This window comes from Patagioenas fasciata, chromosome Z (assembly GCF_037038585.1).
Source record: "Patagioenas fasciata isolate bPatFas1 chromosome Z, bPatFas1.hap1, whole genome shotgun sequence".
Lineage (NCBI taxonomy): Eukaryota > Metazoa > Chordata > Aves > Columbiformes > Columbidae > Patagioenas > Patagioenas fasciata.
Genome location: NC_092560.1, coordinates 49,277,924 through 49,294,031, shown reverse-complemented (window position 1 = coordinate 49,294,031; position 16,108 = coordinate 49,277,924). Strand labels below are relative to the sequence as shown.

Below are 16,108 nucleotides of genomic sequence, written 5' to 3'. Positions count from 1 at the left end.
ACTTTGCCCAACAAATGTGTCTGTTCCAGTGTTTCCAGGTGGGATGCAGATATAAGAAAACTGGTTGACTGTTTTATTCAAGGCACAGGACTCAGTTTTACTAATACCCAGTCAAATGTGTACTCAGTAAGCCAAAACTGCATCCCCATCTACCATCTTGACAATGAAATGAGTGTATACATTTAAAAGTTTAATCCTTTATTCAAATGCATGAAAAAGGACATTTTCCAGGTTGTTAGAATGATGCTTTTTGCTGCTTGGATATCCACAGCTCAAGACTATTAAAATGTGTTGTAGTTCTTTACAGCATTAATGTCAATGGGAGCTTTAACAATAATTTGCAAGTAATAACCATTAATGGAATGTGAACTCTGTTAATACTATTCTGACATTGTTTAAAATCTAATAAAAATGAATAAAATAACTTTTGAAAGTGTTGCTGGAGTCTTGCAATGACCATATGCCACCTGACACTTTAATATATAATTTCAGAAAGAATGTTAGTTACTGATCAAATCTGTGGGTCCTGTTTCTAGTTAGGGAGACTGAAAGCCATGATGTGTACAGTAAATCTGTGTGAATCATCTAGTGAGTGATGGAAGGGGATCGCTTGGTGAATGAGAGGCTGTAATACAGCAGAACTACACTTCAAGGCAGGAAGTTGTCTGAACAGTTGTGGCTTCTGTCGGGTTTTCAGGGTTACGTAGTTTTATATGTCTTATGTAAAAGGTAGAATTAGAATTACTTATATGTCATATAGATTTGTCTAGCTCTTTACGGGTAATTAGCAAATTGCCATTGTTTCCTCCATGATAAAGAGTACTCTGTTTCTAGTACCCATCATTTTTGAAGATGAACAAGAAATGGTTCTGCTTATTAATAAATTCTTTCTTTAGACAGGCATATGGTCTCCTGTCCAACTGAAAGCTGCATGTTCTTACTGATGTGATTTCACAATCTAGGTAAATAGTTATGAGTACCAGAGTCATAGGTAATTTTTGGCTGTAGGTTAGGAGTAATTAATTCATAGTGAACTCCCTCGTTCCCTTTACTGAAAAGAATTCACTTGAAATTTTAATGTGATGATTTATTTAGATGGTGGATCAAGCCTGAGAATTAATCAAAGGAGTGGTAGAAATTCAACCTCAAATAGCAGTAGCGGGTAAACATCAGAGGCAGGCCAGTTGGGGCTGAAAAATCATTGCTTTTGCTTTTCATTAATTCCATGTTTGATCTTACTGCAAATAAATTGGCTTCAAGAAACTAATGGCAAGATCAAACTTATTGATGTTATATGTAATTAAAAACTATAGGGTTCATATGGACTCAAAGGTGGGGTGCAGATTTTCGTGAGACTTACAAGCGAAGCTGCACCTTAGATTTGTTTGACTGGAAAAGCTGTGAATATCCACTATTCCGAATTCGACTACATATGAAATTATGTTAACTGTAAGTGGTTTATTACTTTTAAATATTCTTTTGATACTGCCTGCCATCTTTGTGCAAAGCAGCAGAATATAGGTAATTGTTTGTTTGTCTTTAGAAGCATAGAGTACTACATTCTCTGAGCAGCAGAACAAACAAACCTGGATTTCCAAGGGATTTGTAATTGACAGCTGACTCATCTTATTAAAACTGCAATATATGGTATACGTTAGACACCAGTGAATCTACAAAGGGTGGAAGTCATCCCTACAGAATGGGTTCTCTGGTGTCTGATAGGGCAACAGACTTGACTGAGGCTTTCTTTTGGTTTGAATATTTGTAAAATGTTAGAACAGCTAATCTGCGTTATACCAGATATTATTCTGAAATGGTATCCTGTCTCTTGGAGTAGTGAAAAAGGCATGGTTAGAGAAGACAATAGGAATTGGGTGAGCATGTAATGATGCTTCCCTATTAAATTTCAGTTCAGGACTTTGGTCTAGAGATGGTTGCACTTGTTCACACATATGTTGCCTCCCACCATCCGTAATACTGTCTTACAGAACTGAGTCTTTGAACCCATGCTGTTTTTTAGCATTTGCCATGTCCTGTCGCCAGGAGTAGCAGTTTACTTTTTTGTTGCAGATAGCTTAAAAAATTGGAGGGAAGGGGGAATACAGACAAACTGGGGGACAGAGCATGCCTATGGGGGCAACGCAGGAAGCTGCACTTCTTGATAGCTGCTGCTACCTAGAGTTGATAGAATGGTTGGCCCCAACAGAAGCATGGAGCTGGAGCTGGAGGCTGGTCCTCGGCCACCATGTAGCTCTGCAGAGCATCACAGCTGTGGCTTGGTCCAGAGTAATGTTACTGCACAGCCAGTGCTGTGCAGGCTTCTTGGTCAACTGCAGTAGCAATACATGGAGCTGTGACTTGACACATGAAGTGTGGAACTGGCTTACAGCATCACTTCATCACTTTGCTCTAGTTTATGTTCTCTACACAAACTGTGATAAGCTTGAGAAACCAGGAGGGTGCGGCCGGGATTTTCACAGAAGCCATGTGTCATTTGACTTGGGGATGAGCACATCCCACTCTCAAGCTTTTGTAAAACAAAGGTGCCCTCTCAGGAAATTTCTGCTTAGGCTCTTCTGACTTACATGGTGATATGCTCTTCAGCCTGCCCACTTCTAATAGAGCCAGTGTAGATCTAACATATTATGGTTCATAAAACAGTGAGCAACAAAATGACAATGACAGACAACAAATGCAGGATGTTTTCTGTGTTTGTTTTGGTACACATGAATTGAAGTCAGATCCAAATTGATATTGTTGTGAGTGGAAGATAATCTGGGGAAGGAAGGTGATTGTTTACATATAGAAAAAATTGCCATGTGAAAGAAAATAACTTTAAAAAAATACAGTGTATACAGTACAAATACTGTGCTTGAAAGCTGTGTTGGAACTTCATCTAGCCTCAGTACGATATCAGGTTTATGCGCCCTTTTTCCTATTACTGTATACACCTCTTTTTACTGACATAATTAATTTCCAGGGAAAAAAAAATGTATTCCTGTCTCTCTGACTATAAACCTCAAAATAAACATTAGATTGAATTCCTAAGTGCAATGCAGATTTTAGACTTAAGTGTTCTGGCAAAATTCAGTTTGGTAATTAAACAACACCTTGGTTTCTGGGAGACTTTGATTTCCAGACTGTTGATAAATCATTCCCATTATCTATTTGTTGTGTCTGAATAGACAAAATGGTTGTCATATCTCAAAGATAATCTTAAATTATTCCAGATTCAAGGACAGGTATATGAGGGTGTCATGGATACTGTGTTTTTTTTTGTTTTCTATTTCATAATTTCCTATATGGCCAATGCCAGTCTAGTGGGAAGTACTGAAACCACAATATTTTACAGATTTGCGTTTCTACAGTAATTGAAATAAATTCGATGAAGGTCATTTGGCTGAAATTCCACAAATATTTGTTAGTATGCATGTCCTGGGTCCTTCGTCCACAAAGCTGTTTTGTATGACTGGAAAATTGTAATGAGATAAACTTTTTCACTAGACATATCACTAAATGTCTTACTTTCTCAAGACTTTATAAAGAATGAGTTAGCTGATACAAACTTTGATTGTCTACTTCATGGTTTTATTCTTGGCAAGCTCATTCTTTTATGTGTTCTAATTTTCATGTGGGCATTCAGTTTATTTCTTATGATTTTAGGTAGTTTTTATACTTGGTAAAAATCTACTTAGAGGAATATGTCATTGAGTGTTAAAAAAAAAAAACAACCCAAAAACCAAAAAAAGAGATGCTAGCGTTACTTTAGTTAACGAGAGTACTCGTTAAGTTTCAAACTGTTCTAATTTCTTTAAAGGTGCATTCAAGAATCTCCCAGATTTACTATGTATTTGTACCCTGTAGTGAGTTCAGCAGCACAAAATTCCAGAATTCCTGAATTCTGAATGTACAAATACGAGGATACTTCAGTGAACCTGAAATACAGGTGAGGCTTTGTGATGATTTGAAGAAACATACCAGCAGGATGTGAAAATGTTGTAACTGTAGCTCAGGGAAATGGGAGGCAAGGTGTGAGCTGACTGCACTTGCTGTACATGCTACACTTACACACCTACATGAGCCTCCAGTGGCCACTATGAAACATAACAGGAGAAGGTCTATTTTACTCAGTTAAGTCTGTAAGACAATTCCTGTGTATTGTGAGTATTAGTGTCATATGTTCTCAAACAGAAATTACTTTACTCTTTCAGTCAAATTTTGGGTACTTTTTTGATTTGTTCTTTGCCATATTTCTATGGCAAATAGGTTATGCTCTATTAGGTCATTTGTTAAATAGTGATGTGTATTTTTGTGATCTCTATAATGCATGTACGTTGTATTGTATGTTTCTAGTACTAGTAAAAGCATATAAAATGCTGTTTATACTCTTTCAAAGTATACTTGCTTGTCTTGGCGTAATATCAAAGTGTTCTGGAGCTTTTTGTTCTTTGAGGAATTTAGAAAACTCTAAATCTAGACAAAAATTATCAAAGGTGTCAGATGCGTTTTTCTGAGAAGTCCAAGGCTTTTATTTTTAGAGCAAAAATGATTGATTTGGTTCAACTTTCTCCTGAGATCTGTTTCATGAAACAGATTTCTCCCATGAAGTAAGTTGCCTCAGTCAGGGTGGGGCATGGTGTGGCTTCCTTCACTGGGAGCTTGCTGTCCTCACTTGCAATCCTAAGGAGAGGAGGACTGAAATAACATAGCCTAACGGGGTATCTTCTGTGCAGCGTTCATCAAACCAGATAAAGGTGTGGTGGGAGGAACAAGACATAGATAGTGATCCCACAGAACCTTGTTCTAGAGATCATCTCTCATTACTGCTTCTCCTATAGCAAGTTATTTCCTTCTAGGTCACTGGAGGAGAGTTCAGAAAAATTCTGATGAGAATTTTCTTTAGGACTGAATGCCGAGCTGAGCATGTATTTAAAAATTATGCCTCTGCATTCTCCTAGAACTTGTAATAGATATTTAGAAGGAAGTTTTTTGTATTTTTAAATGAACAGGCTCACCCGCCTGTGGATGGGAGAGGCCGCTATTGTCATCTCTCTTTTGCCATGCTGTCATTCATATTGTTTTGTCATCCGATGCAAAAGATTAAGTAGGTTTTAGAGCGTGTTTCCTGGTAAACAGGAAAGAGTTACTCTAGCTGACAGACTTAGGACATGTACTAGGTGGTAACCACGTGCAGTGAAGCTGGAGCCTTTGGTCTTTGATTCCTATATGGGAATAGTTCACTGACTCGCATAAAGTGTTTGTGGTTGTCTTGTGGCTTTTAAGTAGGTTCCATTGCAGACATAAACAGTTCTAACAGAAGGTTTTCGTGAACAAAAAATCTGTACCAACTTTCTCTTTAGTTTCCTGCAAGTCTCCTGGTCAAAAAACACCCCGGGCAGCAGGATGTGACAGAAAACACTTGGTTTTTAATGTGTTATGAAGAACATTGGTGTTATGGACACACATGATGTTATGTAGGAAACAATGGAAATAGTTCCAATAAGCTCCAAATATGACTGAATTTTCACTTTTCTAATCAGGTTGGCTTAATATAAAGTTCATCCCTTTTTGGAACATAGCTTCTTTTCAGTTTTGATTTACTGTGCTTCATATGTTGCTTGAGCAATTTCAACTCTCTTCAATGTGTGAATTTTCTTTAAAGTGCATTTGGCCTGTGCAATTTTTCCATCAGCTTATAGGAGTTAAATGTCTGAATGTCCAAAGACCTACTCCCCATTCTTCTTGGTTTCCTGCCATGCCTCCCGTTTTTTATAGCTAGGCCTACTCCTTGACATCTTGTTCAACTGACTAATGAATGGAAAAAGACCATTCTTCATTAATTTTATATGGTTTTCACTTCATTCACTGGTGGTCCTACCACAAAAATCATTATTACTGAAGCCAGGGGGGAGCTTTCAAACGACTAGTGCTTTTCGCAAATCTCTGTTGCTTTTATTGAATAAAAGAGTAGGAACCAGCAATTCTCACTCTCACAGGTTTTCAAATTTTAACTGTGGAATGAAATATTAGCCTGAATGCTGAAAAATAGCCATTTTTTCTGGTAAGATAATGCTTTTGGAATACAGAAGGATTCTGTCTCTGGTCAGTCAGAATCTGAATTTTGAATATTGAACAAAATGGAAAAAAGAGGACCTGTCTGGCTCAACTTGAAAAGCTGCAAAGTCACTGGTTGCCTAAACTGTAACCCATTTATGCCTGTTGAGTGTTCCAGTGTGTGAAATGCCATGGTAGAATCAGATGAACGATATCTCCAGGAATTGTATACGTGTAATAAATAATGAAGAAAATATTTTAAAATAATTATGCAACTTCTGATTGCAATATCATGGATGATTGAAACACTGAACTGAGAGGAGTTAACTCCCAGCCACACAGCAGCAAAATCATCATATTCTAGAATAAAATTTCTCCTAGAAGCTGCAAGCTATGCCCAGTGCACATACAACTTATATTCTGTGTTACATGTCAGAGTTTCTCGAGTAAGTAACTAAATGTCACTGATACCTTATGAAAAACAGTGACTGGATTTTAGGTGTCTGCTGTTAAGACCCTCCTCACTGAGTGAGGTGTAGCTGTGTGACCTAGAGGCTGGTTGGGCTCTTGGTGTCATATGTTGCCGATTGTCTTCATGTTTGCCATGCTTCATAAGTCTGGCTCGTTCAAGAAGCTGATACAGGGCTGATCTTACAATACCTCTCTTTTCCTGATACCCCATATTCTTCCAGCAACTAATACATCTTCAGCACCCTACCATCTTGGTGGGTTGTCTTTCCTGTTCTATGAGCAAAGATGAAATCACGTAATGCTTGGTCTGTCAGCATGGGCTGGTAAAGCTAACCTTTGCAAAACCAAAAAGCTTGGCTTTGGGTAGGCTTGTAGTTACGGTAGGCACTTGCTTCCCTGCTGCAGAATTCAAGGCTTCTAAGCAGAGAAGTTAGTAGAGAAGATGAAATGCCATTTTCTTTCACATCAGCATGATGGGCTGACACCTGTACCAGGACACAGACACTGTGCTCTTACTGAGAACTTTGCAGGTGGTAAGATTGAGCTAGCAAGAAGTCTCAATGCAAATGGGGAAGGTATCCTATCATAGTGATATTTGTCAAGGAAATTGATTAAAGTTACTTTGGGACAATTCACCAACTGGAATTATGAAATCTTGTATGTGTCATCAAAGTAAACTGTCCTTTGTTTTTCTTTAATGTCACATGTCAAAGTTTAAATAATTGTAAATTGTAAGGAAATAAGTAACAGCTGTGATTAACCAAATTAACAGGAAAACCTGGCAAAAGCCAAACTCTTTAAATAAATATTTCAGACAAGATTTAGGTTGCTCTGTTGTGATTGACCTGACTGCTGCTAATGGATGCACATATACTTCGCTGATCTACTCATCTACTCTATACAAGACTAGAAACAATAGGTTCCTGTTAGGTATTGAGTACCATGAATTGCACCCAGAATTAATTAAAGGTCAAGACAGGGAAGTGCTAGTAGTACTAGGAAGAATGTTTGTGTAGACGCTTATTGAGAATCAGAAGCTTTCATACTGTGCTTTTAGAGAAGTCTGATGTATACATTCAGTCCAAAAGGGATTGATTTAACTGTCTTACTCTGGAATTGAAACATTGCTTCTGAAATTTGAAACCAATGATACGCTCTTACAATACTTGGCTGATACAAATATCGTACAACTAATTTTTTTCCTTTTTCTGCTTAATAATTGTAGTAGTATAGGTTTTTTTCCAGCATACTTATTGCCTGGGTATTTTGATGCTAATAATTTTTGTTCATTTAATATGTAAATTTCGTGTTTCATGTGATTTTAAGTGTAGAGCAACAGGGAAAACTGCTATAGGATATGTCTGTAGTTACGTGAGGATTAGTTCTTAAACACAGATTTAGGAACTATAGATTCCTAGTTATCAAGTCAGATATCAGCTCTAATGATACTTTTTTTCTGTTTACTACTGTAAGAGTAAGAGTTGCATGTTAATTCCCAATTTAATTTTCAGTTATAACTGAAATCTCAGTTCTGAGAACTGCGGAGTTTCCCTGCAGAGCTGGGACTTAAAAGGTGTGTGACCCAGCAGGACAGCATCTTAACAGCCAGTTTTGGAATCTATTGGGGAATAAAGTGGGCAAATTTAGAGACTAAGGTGAAGCCCAACATAAAATACTGGAAATGCCCTGCATTGTAACAGTCATCTCCTCTTGCCTTTTGTTTTACTTTGTTTTTGTTTAATTAGGAGTACATAGGTGAAGTTTGAAGAAAACTTGGGTTAAAAATACAGTCACAATGCAGTCATAAAGCAATCTTTCCTGGATCCACCTATGATTGACAGGTGACTTCTGAGCAAGCTGAGTGTTGTTAGCACTTCCCATTTGCTAGCAGACGGTACAATCTATGAAGGCCATCTAGGTCTTCAACAAAGCTACTGTTGTTAATTGAATGAATGTGAAAGCCCTTTTGCAGGACAATGTCATTTGAGTAAAGGAAATTTAGCGGATGTGCTCTGTTGAAATATGTGTCATGTTTAGCTCTGTAGAAAGAGGATTATATAACCACCTCTCTTAATTCTGTGGCTATGGTTGTGCAGGCAGAGCTGTTTCCCTTGTCAAACGTGGGAGATGACAGAACTATCCCCTGTTCCCCTCAGGCTTCTGAGACATTTCTGCTCCTTCAGCTCTGTGGGCTGCTGGTTTTTTTGCTGCACAGTAGGCTGTGGCCATAAGAGGGCAGAGATTCCTAACCTTGTGTGTTGTCACTATGTAAAATACCGCTGGTGTCTGTCTGGAACCGTCCTAGCTCAATGCTGTTGGACAGCTTGCAGCATGTAGTTAGATTAAGTAAGGTGTTGCGTGCTCTTGGTGTAAACATAATTGAATCAATCTTTAATTTTTACCTGGAACTGTGGTAATGAATCATGGTAATTTTATTGGTATAAACTGTAACACTTTTTTGTTTTATTTTCTGCTTACATGTTCAAAGAATAGCATATTCTCCTTAGAGTAAGGCAGGGAAACCACATCTGGGTTTCTTACGTCAGTTTGTTATGCATAACTCCTTTACAGGGTGTTAGGATATTGACCTAAAGCTGCAGATTAGTTGCCATCTTACTTCCCTTCTGGCTGCTTCTCTATTTGCACTTTGCAGCTTGGACTTTCTTGGCAAGGGGGAGGCATTCTCCTAATAGTTCATTATATAGTTTATTGTTTCTCCCTGGTGTTGTACAGTACAAGTAATAACCACTGATTAGCAAACACCCACTTAGAATGCTAATGACTATTTGAGAGAGGGACCAAGCTCATAAAAAGGAAAAGCTTTCAAACTAATAGAGCGGCATTACAGACAATTACTTATGGTTTGATGATTATACGGTGGATGTAGAGTTTTGCTGTAGTCTGTAGTGCTGCTCCAACTTTTCTATTAACTTGGAATGTGTGCTTGGACAAGTCACTTAATTGCTTTTAGTCTCATTATGCTACATAGGAAATTTTACAGTGCTGCCCAGGGTTATTAAATAATCTCGTGTCTACTGTGGAATGTTTTGCCATAGGAAATTGTTGACTCTAAAACATAACAAGATTTTGAAAGGAGTGAGACAGTTGTATGGGAAGAAGAAAGAAACATCTAGGGATGAAACGGGGATAAAATACGAACAGTTTTTAAAATTTGTTTTGGGATTTAAGCCCATCTCTGCCTGTAGGAAACTGGAAGAATCACATATGGAGAAAAAGCAATGACACAGCTTCATGATACAGAAACTTTCTCTCAAGCATTCATTGTTTGTCAGTAGCTACATGATTATATTCTTGCATGGATTTGTAATTTGTGATTGTGTGTCACTGAAATAAGCAATCCTGAGATAATAACAAAGGTAGTGCTAACATAAAAAGTGGTATTCAGTAAGCAAAAAGAGGTGAGTTATGTTTTTTCCCTGTTGTTCTTTGATCGGTGCTACTCTTCAATCTAACATAGTAACTGACACTCGTTCATTCAGTGGTCCTTAGCTATTTTAAATTACACTGTTTTTACTTTATACTAAATAGTGTAAGCAAATGCTTTTATTTTTTCTGTATGTTGAAAATGCTTTACTTTCTTCGCTTTTTTTGTTTTTCTTTTCTGGCGTTGTCAGCATGTTCAAGATGGGGAATAATGCTGGTGGAGCTGTTTGCGTTTTTTCTTTCTGGAAAGATAAGCAGACTTATTCATGTGTCAGCAGTGTGCCCTGGCAGCCAGCCATGTCCTGAGGTTCATCATGCATAGCATAGCTGGCCATCGAGGGGTGTGGTTGTCCCATTCTGCGCTGCCCTGGTGCAGCCCCACCTTTCAAATGCCATGTGTGGTTTTGGGGACCTCAGTATAAGAGGAATATCAAACTGTTGGAGGGAGTCCAGAGGAGGGCAACCAAGATCATGAAATGTCATCACGGTAAGACTTAAAAGGCACAGCTGAGGTCATTTTGTTCATTTTGGAGAAGAGAAAGCTGATGGGTGAGCTCATCACAGCCTACACCTTCCTCAGGGAGAGCAGTGGAAGGAGAGGTGCTGATCTCTCTCTGATGACCAGCAATAGGGCAGGAGGAAATGGAATGAAGCTGCATCAGGGGAAGTTCAGATAGGACATTAGGAAAAGGTTCTTCACCGAGACGGTGGCTCGTGACTTAGAACAGGGTCCCCAGGGAAGTGGTCATGGCACAAAGCCTGTCAGCGTTCGAGGAGCGTCTGGATGATGCTCTTAATCATATGGTTTAGTTTTAAGTAGTCCTGAGAGGGGCAGGGAGGGACTTCATGATCCTTACGTGTCTCTGAGATACTCTGTGATTCTATGTGTTCTTTATATACACAGTCCATACTATAATTTTTTTCCATTTCTGCATTTTAGGTGCCTTATCAGGAGCCAGAGAAAGCTGGGAGTATGATTCAGGAGCAAGAGACCTTCAGAGCCCAGACCTCCAGAGTCATTTTGTACTACAAAATGTACTGGAGAATGGTGGAAGCAATGCGAGTCAACAGGCTGCTCTGCAGAGACTTCTAGCTCAGACCTCAAATTTTAGCAGATCTGTTGGAGGAAGCTACTTAGAACTAGCCAACACTGTAAGTGCATTTTGCCTGTGCTTTAAAATTTTGTAGAAATATTTTCTTGGTTTTTTTCCAAAGCAGCATAGTAATTCCAGCCTCAGAACCTTTGAACCCTCACGCCATGTTGCTGTTGCCTTTCATTTACCAGAAGACCAATGTGATTTTAGTGGTTAAATAGGTGTATAGTATTTCCAAAGCTTGTATTACTGATTTTCATCAAAAAGGGTAGAAGTCTGTGAGGAGTCAAACTGAAGTTTTTAGTTTATACAGTTTAACAGAAGAAGAGTTGCGTCTGAAAACTTCCTACCAGTTTTTAAGTATGGTGTCAGATGGTTCAGAAGTGTTGTGCAGAAAAATTCTTCCCATGATTTCTACCCACTAAATTGTTTGATAATTGTTTTGAACCCTTGGTGTGCTAGCACTGTGCTTTTTTATTTCTACAGGCAAGAACTATTCTCCGTTGTAAAAATACAAGTAACTGTTGAATGAGTAGGGCATTATTTCTTGCTTCCCCATCAGTGCATTTGAATAAAATTTATGTTTTCATTTTAAGCCAGGCATGTTATAATAGACCACCCATTTTGTAGCATGTTTCTGATTTATGTTGCAGGAGTTGCATGAGTTTAAGTGGAGAAGTGCAGAAGTAAAAGGTGCTAAAATGAAAGCAAAATGTTTCTCTTTTTTAAAATGACTGTTTATTGGCACACTTGACTGATGAAATGGAGTCCTAATTCATAGTATCATAAGATAATTAAAGCTGTAGGAGAACCTCAGAAGGCTATCTAGTCCAACATCCTGCTCAAGACTTGATGTCTTATGGAAGTGATTGCTAGCAACAGAGGAAAATCAACTTCTTTAAGCTGCATTATTTGAAAAGAAAATGATGAAAAATATTCTTAAAGTGTTTTCAAAGGCCTTCTAAGTTGTATTTAGGTTCCTGAACATGGTCTGCTATAGGACCAAGGTTTCCATATGCAGAGTAAAAATATGCAGATATTGAAACTTATCTAAGGGAGAAAAGTGTTCAAGGAAGGAACTGTCTCCTCATTATCCATAGGAAGGATAGTAAGGGATCAGCTATTATAAATCATTAAACTCTTTGATCTTCAAAACTAGGCAGAAGCATCTGGAAACTGGAAAGAGCAGAAAATGAACAGGCATACATATATTATTAGAAAGAGGGTAAGATGGAAGACCTGGGAAATTATAGGCCTTTTATCAGTTGTATTTATTCATTCGAGTAGGTTTCTGGAAATCTAATTTTAAGTAACTGAGAGAGAAGATGTAGATTTGTAAAAGAGCAATCATGTGCATCCAATCTAATATTTCCTTTAGCAGAATAAAAACTTTGGAGATAGAAGAGAAACAGTAAGTGTCTTGTTTCTTCAGTAGGGACCCTGCTTGAATAATGTTGTCATCGTCAAGGCAAGAAACATCATCTAAATGTAGTTACTAATAGGTGGATATTGAACAGGCTTGAAAACTGTGAGGCACTGTTTTTTTGAATGTTTCCTGAGCTCAAATTCTGTTCTGTGTTCTCTGACTTCTGTGAAAACACTGCCGGACTCAAATCAAACTCTAATGGTAAAACAAGTACTTCCCCACACTGAAAACTGCTCTCACAATAATCCATTAAAAAGGTGCAAGTCTAGGTCTAAGGCAGATAGTGAATGAATCAACATAAAACTTCCTGTTCAGTTATACATGTTCTGTAGCATGCATTGACTTGCTTAAAGATTACTATTTTTGAAAGACATGAGCTGTTTCACATTTGATTATTTTAAAAGATGTAGAATGTGCACTAACAGAAGTTTCAGTAAAGCTGCTTAAGGCTAATACAGCTGTGCAAAAAGAGTGGCTTGCATGCTTTTGTTTCTGGGTTAGGAACTGTGGGTTGCTGTGTCCTTTGGATCTGGAGTTCATTCAGGTTTCAAGGTGGGTATGTACTCGTTTGCCCTCTTTCTATGCCTCTTAATGATGATGGTTCAGAAATGATGGGCTTTGGTAACATATTGTACATTTGCAAATGCAGAGGTACGCAGCGTTGTTCAAAAAGTGTACAGTGTGAAGGCTACTGCATTGCTGTAGCATGTAGAAATCTTAACAATAAAAATGCCAAAGGCTCATAAGAAATCAATATCCCAAGGTATTACGGCTTTCTTTTTATTCACATCTCTGAATTTCCTTCTTGCTTACTGTCGTGTAAGATGGCCTGATCTTTGTTTTGACAAGTATCTGTTATACTTCTGCTTTTAAATATTCTATGTTCTTTCAAACCATAGTAGAATCAGCAATCTCTCATATGTAGGTGGATACAATAACATCTTCATTTGACTCCTGCTGAGTTTTGGTGTCATTGGTCATATGTAAATTTTTGTTTTGGCTTTATTAAAATCGAGAGATAAAGCAATAGGAGAAGATGGTGAGAATTATTTACTTTGTTTTTCACTATTTACATTACACAATTTTTCATACTGAGGGGCATGCTTACTGCAGTCTAAGTTTAGACTCCTCAAAGAGATAGACATAGCCTTCTTAGAGCTGTGATTTAATATGGGTACTTCCCTCTCTGTGTCTTTTCTGAGATTGTTTTACGTAATTGCTTTTGCCACAATGACAAGCCAAACTGCTCCCTTGCATTCATTCACAGAAATGACAAATCTCAGCTTTCACATTCATATGGGTTGAATCCAGGGAGCTTTTTCAGTTGTACACAAGGAGCTGGGCAGATGCCTTTATACTGTAACCAGGATTGCTTTGAAAAAACTTCATTTCTTCCCTTCAGGAGCTGATTGTAAACTTCTTTTTGTAAAGCTGTGTAATAGAAGGACAGAGATTTAAAAACAGACTCTGTGTGGACTTTTATCTCTGGAACTCTAAATGATCCTAAAGTTAACCAGAGAGATTTATCTTCTTCAGAATGCTTACATAAAAGCAGAACAGACCCTTTCTGTGTCATCCCGCTCCCAGATGAACAGTTCCTGGCATCTTCTCCCAAATGCATGTACACAGGCCTTATGGACACACTCTTAAAAGCGGGTTTTTTTACGTTTCTTTGTAGATACGTAAATACTCAGAGGTCAACCAAAGTAACTATTGTATGGGTGACCATAGGCCAGTTAGGTGTTTTCTGGTTAGGACTCATCTGATTACTTTTCTCTCAACACCCTGAAGTGTTTTTCCCTATTGGAGTGTCAATTCTTGTTATTAATTTTTTGTTTTTCTTTCTGACAGCTTCCTTTTGATTTTAAACTGTGTAGTCAGGCTAAAGACATCCTTATTGTGATGATGTACTTCTAGAGCATAAATTATACTCCTCAGTCAATACAGAGGGTGTCCATACTGCCATTAACATTTAAGTTTTCTATTTGCAAAAGCTAAATGAACATCAGTCCACTGTCACTTTGCTTAGTTTTTATACAGTAAATGTTTTTAATGCATTTGAAATCCTGTGAGGTACAGCTGTACAGGACTTCATATAAACATAATAGCTGCTCTGAAGCATTATTACTACTCCTTCACAGGAGCAATGCAATTTTTTTTAAAGTACTATTTGAATTTAACCATTCATACTCATTGCATATGTTTTTATCTGTTCATTTCACGTCATTTTGCTATGTTGTGGTTTATTAACACATGTTCAGATACAGCTTTTACTTTACCTCAGTAATTTATTCTGTAGTCCTTATAGGGTGTTTAACTTTTTAAGTGTTTTTCAGATTCACATTTTTACACCTAAATATTAAGAACACGTTTCTTTTTATGTCTTTTCACCTTGGTACCAGTATTTATGACTAACCTATAACCTTTAACATGACCTGTCACCACTTGCTGATGTACGTGTTCATCCCATTAGGTTAAATACTACAGCAGATATCTCTGATAGGAACCCTTGCATATGTTCCAAATGTAATCATTTATGCGTTTAGTTTGTATTGCATTGGGATGTAAATAATTTAAATATTCTTCATGGATAGAAAATAATCCAAGCATTTCATAGGATTTCTTTGTGCATGTGCATGCTTCTGAGTTGTTTTTTCTTCGTACTTGAATATTCAAAGTTGTACAAGGGTCACTAATGTGCATAGTCGTGTAACTGCAGTGAAACAGATAGCTCATGTGGTGTCTCATCTGTTCACTTCCCACGCAGCCATGCAATTGTGATGCATTCCCCATGGTGCTAGCAGGAGGGACAGCTCTCCATTGTAGGAGCTGATGTATTGCTGCTCTCTGAAAACATCGCATGGGGCAGCATCCCCATATGATAGGCATTTTCACATTAGAATGCCAGTGAAGTTTAATAAGCTGAAGTAGTAAAATTTGGATTTGTTTAATACACTTTTCATATTCTCCTTGCACGTCATTAAAATAGACTAGATTAACTTGATTATTCTTTTAGTAGAGTGTGTGCATATAAATGCTAGTATGTCTGTGTGCTTACTGTTAGTTTCTATTGCCTTAATTCATTGTTGTTTTAAGATGAATGTATTTGTTGTCACAAGTAGCTACATTTACATAAGTAAAACGAATTGGAATTGTTTTATTTGCCATGATGATATGATCTCATACCTTTATTATTTTAACTGTAAATAACTCTGGTTTATTGAGAGAGCCTCTGCACAGAGATCTTACATTTTTGAAATATGGCCCTCAGTATGTTCTCCTTTTTTTTTTTTTTAAACTATCCAGTCCAGGGACTGGTGTGATACAGGACGCTTTAATCTCTGATTTTCCATCCAGAGACACTCCTGCTCTATTGGAATTTTTTTGACTACACCTTCCTTGCCAGAGCATTTTTGGTTGAAAACAGAAAAATTTGATGAGTGTATGATGGACTTGCAGAGGGGAAGAGCACAGCTATGTTTTTAAGAATAGAGTGTGGTAGGATTTCTTCATCACAACTTGCTTTTGGAAGCTCATGTTGCTATTTCCTCCTCAAAGCAGCCATGCAAGTGCCACAGATGTGGTTGTTCTTAGAGAGAATGGCATATTTACAGAGGTG

At 37.7% G+C, this 16,108-nt stretch overlaps 1 protein-coding gene across 5 annotated transcripts in view; it reads left to right on the top strand.

Moving 5' to 3' along the window:
- The window catches only part of MCC (MCC regulator of WNT signaling pathway), a 209,507-nt gene that overhangs the window by 24,564 nt on the left and 168,835 nt on the right, over positions 1–16,108 (top strand). For all 5 annotated transcript variants that reach the window (XM_071802567.1, XM_065860376.2, XM_065860379.2 and 2 more), the window contains one exon: positions 10,910–11,121. In XM_071802567.1, coding sequence (XP_071658668.1) covers positions 10,910–11,121 — 212 coding nt within the window. The remainder of the gene's footprint in view (positions 1–10,909; positions 11,122–16,108) is intronic.